The sequence below is a fragment of the Equus quagga genome, chromosome 20 (assembly GCF_021613505.1).
Source record: "Equus quagga isolate Etosha38 chromosome 20, UCLA_HA_Equagga_1.0, whole genome shotgun sequence".
NCBI classification, from domain to species: Eukaryota; Metazoa; Chordata; class Mammalia; order Perissodactyla; family Equidae; genus Equus; species Equus quagga.
In genome coordinates this window covers 15,819,097-15,831,971 of record NC_060286.1, presented here as the reverse complement: position 1 = coordinate 15,831,971, position 12,875 = coordinate 15,819,097, and the positions used below count along the sequence as shown (strand labels likewise).

The 12,875-nt window shown below is 34.7% G+C and overlaps 1 protein-coding gene across 6 annotated transcripts in view; it reads right to left on the bottom strand.

Moving 5' to 3' along the window:
- Positions 1–12,875, bottom strand: part of PCNX1 (pecanex 1) — a 170,712-nt gene that overhangs the window by 133,327 nt on the left and 24,510 nt on the right. For all 6 annotated transcript variants that reach the window (XM_046647811.1, XM_046647814.1, XM_046647813.1 and 3 more), the window contains exon 2: positions 5,339–5,547. In XM_046647811.1, coding sequence (XP_046503767.1) covers positions 5,339–5,547 — 209 coding nt within the window. The remainder of the gene's footprint in view (positions 1–5,338; positions 5,548–12,875) is intronic.

The following is a 12,875-nucleotide window of genomic DNA, read 5'->3' as shown; positions in this document are numbered from 1 at the left end:
AAGGCTCAAGCAGTCCTACTATACTCATTCAGCCATGCAACAAACTGACAGCTATAACATATCAAGCACAGTGACAGGCTCTGGAAATACAAATATTTATTTTCTTGTTCATTTCTTTTCCGCAGAACAGAATGTGAGATTCACAAGTCAGAGGGTGGAGGAAAGGAGATGTTGAAAACAAAAATCCACAACAAAGATCTTATTTGATGGTGAAATGCAAAAACACTCTCTTTTTCTTAAAGACAAGGATGGATACCAATATTATTTCAATTTAGCCATGTGCTAGAAGTGACAGTCAATGAAAAAGTTAAACAGGAAGTATAAGGACTAGAAAAGAAGAAATTGTCATCATTTATAGAAAATCAGGAAATAACCTATAAAGTTGATCATTAATCAGGGGGTTTAATAAAGTTGCTGGATACAAAATAAACCGCTACATTTAAATGGAGAAAAACAGAAAAGGTAATTATAAAAAATTTTTCTAATAGGAGAAAAACCATAAAATAATTTGGCAAATTTAACAAAAGCAATGCAAGCCTTTTAATGGAGAAATGGTCAATTTCTTTGAAAGACATTAATGAAGACTAAGTAAATGAAGAGATTCAATATTTTAAAGATATCGATTCTCAGAAGAAGAGTCTACATATTCAATGTAATTAATTCCAACAAAAAAATCTAAATTCTTACAGACTTTGCCCAGCAAACCCCAAGATTTCTAGCAAAGAGCAAAGAGCCAAGAATAGCAAGTCACTTCTGAAAAAGAACAAGGTAGGAGGTTTGCCCCATCAGATATCAGAGTCATGTTATAGCTGTAGTATTGGGACAGCGTGGTAATGGCACAGGCACAGACAACTAGATCAACAGAACAGAGAGCCCAGAAACAAACCCGTTATACATGGAAACGATTTACGACAGAGTGAGCACCACACATTGCCAAGGAAAAGACGGTCTGTTCAACAAATACTGATTAAACCAGCCAATCATGAGGAAAAAACAAATCTTGAATACCCATCTGATGTCACAGATTAAAATAATTTCCAGTAGAATTGAAATTTGAAAAAAAGAAACATGAAACTTTAAAAATACAATATAGCAGAGTATCTTTCTGATCTCTGTGTAGGAAATAATTTCTTAAACAAGACACAAAACTGCTAATTACAAACAAAATAAATCATATATTAAATTTAGGAATGTATGATAATCATCAGAAAGCTTAAGAAAGCTAAGTGGCAAGCCACAAACTGGGAGATGTCTGTAATGTATATAACCAATAAAGGAGTAGTATTATGAATATATATTAAAAAAAACTTCTATTAATCAATAAGGAAAAGGCAATTCCAAAGAAAAATGAAACAAGACATGAATGGGCACTGGAAAGAACAGAAAACTTAAATAGACCACATACATATGATAAGACGCTAAATCTCATTAGTAATCAGAAAGGTTAACTGAAAGTCACAATGAGACACATATAACACTTACCTATTAAAACAGCAAATTTTTACAGGTTACCAATATCAAATATTGCTGAGGATATGGAACAATAAAGATTTTCACACACTAACGGAGAGAATATAAACTGGTACAATCATTTTGGCAACCAGCTTGCCAAATCTGTGAATTACCTAATGAAACTGAACATGAAAATACCCTATGAACCAGCTTATATACACTAGATATACATGCGTTCCAAGAGACATAAACGATACTGTGTTATCAGAGCAAAAAAACTAGAAATAATCTGAATGGCTATCAACAGAAGAATGGATAAACTGTAGTCTATTCTTACAGTGGTAGACTATGGAACAACAAATATGAATAAATGATAGCCACAAGAGTCAACATAGGTAAGCCTATAAAATACAAGCTTCTGTACAAAAAAGCCCCTCAGAGAGAAAAAGATACAGTGTGATTCTCATTAGGATGTCCTAAGGTAGACAAAATTAAATAATATATGTTTAGGAATATCTACAAAGAGTGGATAACAATAAAGAAGAGCAAGGGAACTATTAACACAAAATGCAAGATAGTGGTCACTCCTAAAGGGAAAAGAGTAGAATGAAAGGAGTAGGGGAAGGAGAGACGATGGCTTGCACTTGTAGGACGCCCTGTTTCTGAAGCTGTGTGGTGGGTAATTAAGTATTCACTTGAATATCACTCTCTAAATTATACATATAATTGATATACTGTTTGGAAATACATATATTTCACAATAAAAAATTTTTAAAACTAAAAGAAAACAGAAAACAATTCAGTAACAGAAGCAACTAAAAATAGATACAACATCCAGAAACACTAAGAGCTAATATTACTGAGTGGTTAGTATGTTATCAGGAATGGTTCTAAGTGCTTTACAAATGAGTTCATTTATTCTTTGTACTAACCCTATGAGACAGTACTATTACTTCATCATTCAGATGAAGAAGCCGAGGGATAAAAAGCTTCAGGAACTCCAAGGTCACATGATTGGGAAGTGACTCGAGCCCCAGCAGCGGAAGTGCGGTCTACATACTGCTTGCTGACCTCCTATATGAGGGGATGTACTTCCTAATAGAAATAGAGTAGACTTTAGAAATATGCAGAACCCATCAAAAAAAATCTGAAGTTTTATGAGATATTAGAGACAAGTGAATAAACGAATATACACACACCATGTCCCTGAATAAGACTCCCTATTTTAAAGTTTGAGTTCTCTCCAAATTTAATTATCATCGAAATTCTAATGAAATTTCGGAAAAGATAAGCATACAAGAGAACACCTCACAGTAAACTAAGTATATGCTAGAGACTAACCAAGATAATAGTGAAAGGAAAACATCGAAGAACTTATACTGCTAGGTATTAAGTGTAACAGAAAACCATAAAAACAGTACGGTATAAACAGAAAGACAGATCGACAGGGCAGAAAACAAAGCCCAGAAATGAACATAAGGATATATATGTACATATGCTACACAAAAAAGAAAGCATTTAAAATTATTGCGGGAAAAAACACATTATTTACTCAATGATGTTGGCACTAACAAAACCTAAAAAAAAAAAAGTTAGAGGGGCCTGCCTGGTGGCACAGTGGTTAAGTTCACATGTTGTGCTTCGGCAGCCCTGGGTTCACCAGTTCAGATCCAGGGTGCAGATCTAACACTGCTTGTCAAGCCATGCTGTGGCAGGCGTCCCACATAACAAAACAGAGGAAAATGGGCACAGATGTTAGCCCAGGACCAATCTTCCTCAGCAAAAAGAGGAGAACTGACAGCAAATGTTAGCTCAGGGCTAATCTCCTTCCAAAAAAAAAATAAATAAATAAATAAATGTACATATTTAAAAAGAAGTTAGAATATTTTCAGATTGACTACAATTTAAGAATAAAAAATAAAATGATAAAAATATTGAAAGTAGATACAGGTGAATATTTATATAATTTGGAGAAGAAAAAATTCTATACAACTTGATATCAAAAGCAGAACTAATAAACATTCATAGACTAGACCCATAAAAATAAATTGTGGCATACAAATATATAAATAAAATGCCATAAACTGAGGAAAAGTATTTGCTGCAAAAGAGTTAATATCCTTCATAAATAAATATCTTCTCCAAATCAATAGCAAAAAACTAACCATCAATAGAAAAATACACAATTCACAAAGTAACAAACATAAATGGCAACAACACAAGAAAAATACCTCCATTTCACTAGTAATCCAAAAACTGAAAAATTAAACAAGATATCTACCAGTTTGTGAAAATACTAAATACTCAGCATTGCTAAAAGTGCAAAAAAAGAAGCCCTCAAACTGCTGGTCACAGTAATTAAAAGGTAAAAATCCTTGGAAATTGGCAACATATATTGAAAAACTTAAAAATGGGTATAGTTTTCTAGTAATTCTACTTCTGCTACGTTGATTAAAAATTTAGTCATTTAAAATTTAAACATCACAGTGATCGAATATTTAAATTTAAATTTGACAATAACTGAAATAACTAAAAACAAGATAAATTATGGTATGTCTACAGAATGGAATACTGTGCACGCATTAAAAATAATATCACAGAAAAAAACGTTTTCCCTACTTCAAATATTCCGAGTACCTATCAGTGCCAGACACTGTTTTAAAACATGGGAATATAACACTTTATAAGAAAAACAAGGCCCCTGCCTTCAAGAAGTTTACAAATGCAAACAAAGGATTAAGTAAGATAATTTCAGATACCAATTAATGCTATGAACAAAATTATTACAAGGGTAAAGTATCTGTTCAATGAACAAAGAGGGTAATCATGTTAGGGATGGAGAAAATGTAACTAAAAAAGGATAAACAAAGGCTTTCAATGTACTGGAAAATATACAGAAACATAACCTGTCTTAACAGATGAGTACCCACTTTTCGTTACATTATTTCTACGTTGCTACCTGAAATATTTCACGTTGTACGGAGTGGAAGCGTGGTGCAGTGGTAACGGCCGGAGCCTGGCTGCCTGGATGACCTGACGCTTCTCCCCTGTCCGCACGTACAGCTTCCACGTCTGGACGTCAGGCTAACAACAGCACCCACCTCACAGAAGTGTTGTGAGGACTGAATGAGCTTATTTATGTCAAGTGCTCATATAGTAACTGTTTTTCAAATGTTGTATTAGTGGTATCTGTTATTTCTATAAAGTCACCAACTTTTGACTATAAAAAAGTAAATCCCTGTCAAAAAGAGAAAGTGGGTGAGGGCCAGGTAATGTGACAGAATGTGACTGAGAGCAGTAGGGGGAATACCTGAGCTGGAACCTGAAAGAAAGCCTCCAGGAGGAGGTGACCCACAGAGCGGAACCCTAAGAAGTCAGTCAGGCGAAGACACAGGGAGGAAGAGCTACGTTTCTAAGGTGAGAATATAAAATTGAAAAATATTTACAATAGATTAAACAAAAAATGTAGATTACAAATGTCAAGTAAAATGTTATCACAATTTGCTTAAGATATACTTACATTTTATTTATATGTATAAATAAAATATAAATGCTAAGATTTATAAGCCATGCTTTATTATTTCTTTAAACTGTCTTTTGTTGGTTTTGATGTTTGGTGTAAGTAACTACTATACAATTATATATAACTGTCATTGTTCTAACACATTATTTAGTAATAAGGCCAAGTATAGTGATTTAATCCCCAAGACATGCCAGTTAGCTTTGCTGTGACCTAATGCGACAATCTGTACTTGTCACCCTATCTATAGTGGTAGGATCCACCATTTAAAACCACATAAACAGAACAGACACAACACAGTAACACCATCACTGTACACATGCAAGATCTACGTCATTACAAACTGAGGGACATGGGTTTTCTCACCTTGGTCCATTGCTGTCTTTTCTCCTAGTTGAAGAGTTGCCTTGTTCTGCTTTGGCTCGCTGATCTGTGAACTCATTTGCGTTCCTATCTACAATTTCTCCAACATCAAGTGCTCTGTGGAGTCGATAGTTGACCATCTTCAGAACAATGAAAACAGCAGCTATCACAGGACAATAAACTGCTACTATAATCATGGAAGAAGGAAGGGCCTTTAAGAGAAAAAACATAAAGATAAGCATTTTAAAACATTTTATATTTTATTCAATTAGAGAAATACGTAACTAAAACAGTAAACATGAACATTTCACACATAAAGCAACAACTATGTTACTAGCACTAAGTTGTAAAAGTATAAGACAGCGCTGTTCAGTACAGTAGCCCCTAGCTAGATGGGCCTACTGAGCACCTGCAACGCCGTCAGTCTGAATTGAGATGCGCACTAAGAATAAAGTAACACTGGATTGTGAAGACTCAGTATGAAAAAAAGAACGAAAAAAATCTCAATAATTTTTACATTGATTACGTGTTGAAATAACATTTAGATTATACTGGGTTAAATAAAACATATTATTAAAATTAACTTCACCTGTTTCTTTTTGTGTATTTTTAATACGGCCACTAGAAAATTTTAAATTACATATGTGGCTGGTATTACATTTCCATTGGACAGCACTGATATAAAGTCAATGCCAAAAAAGCTTATAATACAATTGGAGATCTAAGGTATCACATTACATAATAAGTGAATAAGACAGGGTTGTGATCCAAACATACATAACTCCTGTTTATGTGCTCTCTGTAACTTTTATAAGGATATAAACATTCTTTGTGTTCTAGAAAATTGCAAGTTAAAACTGTCAGGAGAATAACCTTAGACTTGTGACTGTAAAACCAGATAAGACATGGGAGACATGAAAAATGCAAACAGATTTTAAAATACTTAAAAATTTTAGTCTGCCAAATAAAAAGAATAAAAGAATAGAGAACAGAATCAGGCAATAAATAGACTAATTGAAATATCCTGGGCTGAGACTGCAGACCCATCAGACTTGAGGATTCGGTGATGTGGACTTGAGTCCCAGGGCTTGGAGACCACCTCACTTGGAAGGCATGGCCTCAGAGTCACTGTTGGCAGAGACCATAAAACTAGGCTCAACCTGGGCTGGCCTGGTGGCACACCGGCTAAGTGCACACGTTCTGCTTTGGCGGCCCGCGGTTCGCTGGTTCAGATCCAGGGTGTGGACATGGCACCACATGGCAAGCCATGCTGTTGTAGGCATCCCACATATAAAGTAGAGGAAGATGAGCACAGATGTTATCTCAGGGCCAGTCTTCCTCAGCAAAAAGAGGGGGATTGGCAGGAGATGTTAGTTCAGGGCTAATCTTCCTCAAAAAACAAAAACAAAAAAAACCCCTAGGCTCAACTTATGTCTACTTTCATGAAAAAAAATCAATCTGGATGTCCATACTCCAGATTCTGCAAGTCTCATAAGACTAAACCTCAGGCATCTGAGAACATGGCTCCAAATCTGCTTGGAAAGGTAACCTCAAACTGCTTGAGATGACAAAATTGAAAATGTCCTGGCACACAAGGCAGATTTAGAACACAGATGATACAAGTTAAAAAAAAAAAGTTGTTTGGGAGGCAGAGAGAGCGAAAGAGTGTGGGCTGGAATTGGAAGGGGCGAAAAAAGGTAAATCAAGCCCACAGTTTAATACCTTCAAGCTGGGTGTGGGCATAATAGGTAAGTATCTGTTGTTCTACATACTTGGATTAAGAAGCCCTTCATATTAGTGGATCTAAAAAATCAAACCTGTGATTCCAATTTTAAATGTTAATGAATAACTGATTTAGGCTTATAATTTTAAGTTGAAAAATGGATTTAAAATTTTACAAAAATCCATAAATATCAGGTTTAGAAGAGTTAAGCACTTGGAAAGATTGTCAGATAATTTAAGTACTTAAAAATGAATGCTAAATTTATAAATGCAATTAAATTAAAGGGATCTCAGGCTATATAAAAAAACCAAACTTCTTAAAAACGACTGTTAAAATGTGTTCAATTTGTAAAGAGTTGAATTTAAAATTCTAAGTTGTTTAATTTACAGCGTGAACAAATCTAACATTCACTGCAAAAAAAAAAGTGCCCTGAATAAACTTTTCAGAGTAGAAAACACACAAACATACTCAAATTGACAAAAATTTCATAGACACACACATAAACAGACATACTGCTTAGAGTATTTACAACAGTTCTGCATGACGCTGGTTACCATATTTGTTCACATAAGAACTAAAATTCCTGGAGATGGTTTAGTTCAACACCCTCATTTCCAGACAGGAAACTGAGACCTCCTAACTTTGAATGACTTAGCTAGGATCACTCATCTCAACAACATCTTAATGACAAAAGTAAGCAAGGTCTCACATGCCTGTGTCACTGCATGTTTTACTACATACCGCAATACCAATCCCATTTTCAAACGTAAAATGTCAATGAAAAATGAGTCAGAGTTCCCTCATTATCCACCACAGTCCACATTAAGATTAAAACGATTCATTATATTAATTAAGTGGATACACAGAGAACAACTTCACTATTATTATTCCAAGTGGCAGACAAATTCAATGGAAATGTTAATGGTCCCTCCAAATGGGAAAAGATAAAAGAGACGACTAAATATTGAATGGCTACCATATTTGCCTCTACAAAAAGAATCAAAGATTATGAATGCTTAATGCAGATCTAAATAAACTCTTTCTAGCTACTATTATATTGCTACGAGTAATAGATAACTGAATGTAAAACTACACTAAAATGTGCAAGATCTATAAAGTACAAAATTTCTTTCTTTAAGACACTGAACATTGAAAAGACTGAAAACAAAATAAATACTTAAGTGACCATTTCATAGCGGAAACCAGTATCAGATGATTAAAACTTGAATTTTCTACTCAAACTACAGAAGTGACCCACTTATTTCACACTATGTGGTTTAAATGCTGAAGCCCTGCCAGTGGTTGTGCTGAGGTTTCTAGCGACAGAGGACGGCTGTGCCGTTTCTCTTTTCCCAAAGAGGGTAAAGTGCACGGACACACCTTGCGCTGTTCCGTGACTCCGATTAAACTTGTTCTCTACTTGCATTACTTCATGGGACTCTCAGCTGATCCCAGCGCAGCTGACAATATTGGTATTGCTCATAAATGGATCCTAAACCCTCCCTGTAACTTTGCTTCACTAATATTATAAGAAAATTTTAAATGGTTTCAGTGGTCTCCTGAAATCAAACACCAAAAACCTAGAAACCAGTTAGGTCACCTATGCTTCAGTGGTATGGATTATATACCAAAAGGGCAAACCAAGTGGTATTTACTATTTGCTTTTAAATGTTATTAAATTAGATATATCAATACTGTGTTTTCAAAGAAAGATTTTCAGAGACACTCAGAATCCTATCTATCAACAAGCAACATCTGATGGGAAAGTAGGTTTTTTTCTGAAGAAAAAAACTTTTATAAAATAAAATTGTTTACCTTTCTGTTAAAAATAATTTTTGTATCCCATTCAACCATCCAATTCTAAATTAAAACATTTACTTTGAATTCTTTTGGCAAGTACTTATGGTTAATTATGTTTCACAACAATGATTTAAAAAGTTACTAGTATTTCCAAAAGGACGTATTTCATCTTTGAAAGTTATAATATTTCATTGTAGATGTCATCCTCAAGTTAATGCTGATGCAACCAAGCACATTAACTGCCCTCTGGTAAGAAAAGTCTATCTATTTTATCTTCACGTAAACATCCATCTCTACTTATAAATTGCTTTAATAAAAAGGCTGGTTTTCCTTCTTTCCAAGGACATCACAGACAGTGCACAGTAGAGAACGAAGGTGGGGCAATACTGGTTACCACAAGGCCCTCACTAAATAACCAGAAAGGTAACAGCATTGCAAGCTCAAGATAAAGGCCTGCAGAGTCATCACAGGCTCAAGTCCTCTTCTTATATGGCTTACACATCTATCTTACACATCTTATGCATCAAAGGTCACGACATTAAAACAGACAAGCTGGATATTTTTCTGTTCTATTATGCTATGAGACGTTAACTTCTTGATTTTTGAGATTTGCTTCTTATGTAGTCATACTCTAGTATTCAGACCAGTTCAGTCAGAAATCAGCAGTCTGTAACTTGAAGGTTAACCAAATGGCAGACACCACCCACAACTGAGGCCAAGGCTGTGAAAAACTTTTTTTAACAAATCCCTTAAAATAGCCATCATTAATGCTAGAGATCATGTATGCTTGTTTTTTCCACTATTGCAACTACCTCATTATTTAAGGCAATGTTTATGAAACTTTCGGCACCACAGCCTTAATGGGCATTCAAGCAAACATGTGAACTGTATATTTTAAGTAAAGATTCATCACATCTTAATTTCTTAAACTGACAGATGGATTAAAGACTTTAACGTAAAGAGCAAAACTTTAAGACTTTTAGAAGAAATATAAAAGAATATCTTTACGATTTTAGAATGGAAGATTATTTTAAAGCATGATTCTCAAAGCACAGACTATAAAGGGCTGATGAATTAAAATTAAGGACTTCTGTTTATTAAGAGACACTATAAATTAACTGAAAAGAGAAGCTACAAACCAGGAGACACATTAAAACACATATTACTATATATATGTATATATTTAGATATGTATGTGTATATACATAATATAAAGAATTAATATATTATAAAGAATTTCTTGGAAATCAATAACAAAGAGGCAAAAAAACCCAATGAAAATAAAGGACAACAGACAGATCTCACACAGGAAAGGAAATATAAATAGCCAATGGAAACACGTCCACCTTCATCAGTAATAAGAAAAATACAAATAAATAAAACCACAACAAAATATCATTTAACATCCATATCCATGGAAAAAAATTAAGGAAACAGACAAAAATTAAGTACAGAGAAACAGAACTCTTATAAACTGCAGATAGAAATATAAATCAATAGATACATCACCCAAGCTTCAGCCATTCTTCTCATAAACACAAAACTGAGGGAAACTCTCGTACATGCAGCACTACAGGATTTTTACAAAGAAAATGGGGGGAAACGCAAGTGAAAATCAACAGGAAAATGGAAAACATAGACTGTACCAAAGGAATATGACAGTGAAAATTATGGTTACAGGCAGCAACATAAACTATACAAATACACTATGTATTATACTCTAAATGTAAACTTATGCTTTACTGTATTTTCTTCATTTCCTGGTAATGAGTATGTACTTCTTTTATAATTAGGAAAAAAAAGCTAAAATTTTAATAGTGATAAAAAGGCTTTCATATGAGAAAAAAGGTATATTCGCTTTCATCTTTTACAAAGACATCATCTATATTCATCTCAATAATGGATGACTTGGCAATAGGTCAAGTTCCACATCAAGGCAGTTTCTCACCCCATTCCTTATTTGCAAAAAGTTAAAAAAAAAATCTTAACAATTACACATCCCTGTGAATGGCAGGAAGTGTTAACAATTACACATCCCTGTGAATGGCAGGAAGTGTTAATGGCCGCCAGACAGCTCTAGATATTCAGATCAAATATAGACCCCAAAACTGTGATAATCCTTACCAAGAACTGCATTAGATACTTTTAATAAGATCGTCCCTCTTAAGAGTTAGATGGCTAGAAATGCAAATCAAAACTACAATGAAATATCACCACATAACCATTAGGACAGCTACTGTCAATGAAAAAATTAAATAAATAAAAAGGAAGGAAAAACCAGAAAATAACAAGTGTTGGCAAGGATGTGGAGCAATTGAAACCTTTGTGCACTATTGATGGGAATGTAAAATGGTACAATCCTCTGTGAAAACAGTATAGCAGTTCCTCAAAAAATTAAAAATAGAATTATCACATGACCTAGCAATCCCACTTCTGGGTATTTATCCAAAAGAATTAGAAGCAGGATCGCAGAGATATTTGCACACCCATGTTCACAGCAGCATTATGCACAATAGCCAAGAGGTGAAAGCAATGCAAATGTCCATCAGTGGATGAATGGATAGACAAAATGTGGCCTATGCATATAACGGAATATTACTCAGCCTTAAAAAGGAAGGAAATCCTGTCACATGCTACAATATGGATGAACCTTGAGGGCACTATGCTAAGTGAAATAAGTCAGTCACAAAAAGACAAAATACTGGATGATTCCATTTATATGAGGTATCTAAAGCAGTCAAATTCGCAGAAATAGAAAGCACGACGGCAGTTGTCACAGGGGCTGGCGGGAGGGAGAAATGAGGAATTGTTAAATGAGTAGAGTTTCAGTTTTGCAGGAGGAAAAAGTTGTGGATTGCAAAACAATGTGAATATACTTAACACTACTGAACAGTATGCTTAAAATGTGTTAAAGTGCTAACTTTTATGTTATGTGCTTTTCACTACAACTTAAAAAAAAGTGAAATGGATATTTCACTTTGTCTTCTCTCCAGTGAGGAAAGAAAATCAAATATTGAGAAACAAACTGAGAGACTAAGCCATTTATACCAGTTTAGTCTTCTTAAATTCCTAGTTTCTCCTTACCATAAATTGTGATATTTCAGCCAGGAGTGATAGCTTCAAGCTATTCAAGATGCCAAATATATTTCTGACAGAACTCTGGAGAAAGCCACTTGGAATCACAGAAATGGTCATACTAGAATTATCACAGTCACGATGTAACCTTCTTATCTTACAGTTCATTTCAAAAACTCAAGTGAGGGGGCCGGCCTGGTGGCACAGAGGTTAAGCGCGCTCATTCCACTTCGGTGGCCTGAGGTTTGCCAGTTCGGATCCCGGGTGTGGACATGGCACCACTTGGCACGCCGTGCTGTAGTAGGCATCCCACATATAAAGTAGAGGAAGATGGACACGGATGTTAGCTCAGGGCCAGTCTTCCTCAGCGAAAAGAGGAGGATTGGCAGGAGATGTTAGCTCAGGGCTAATCTTCCTCAAAACAAAAACAAAAACAAACTCAAGTGAACAATTCTCCCCTGTGGCTAGCAGATAAAGTTTCATGACAGACAACTAACCAGGGACTAGGAGGCAGAGGGCCTGTCAATACTATAAAGGAAAATTTTTAAAGAAACACAAACATGAAAACTGTATCTCACTTTCTCTCTAAAAAAGCAGATTAACTGTAGGGGAATCATACAAAGTAAAAAGAAAAAATTAGGTTAGCCTTTCAAAATACATATAGATACCCAGAAGGTCACATTTCTACATAATATCTCCTTAAATTAGACATTTTTCCTCAAAATGTTTAGCTAGAAATTTATAACTAATAAATACAATTGTCCTTCTCCTGAGGCCTTTCTGTGCTGCCTTATGATACCCTATAGTTCAATATCCAGTTATAAGAAAAAATGGAGTAATAGTTTTGTTTCCAAGTTCAAAACACTAAATTCATTCAGATCCTTCTTTTCAAGTGCATGCTTCTCTCCTTGTGTGATTTAGGATCTTTAAAAGTAGTTGGTT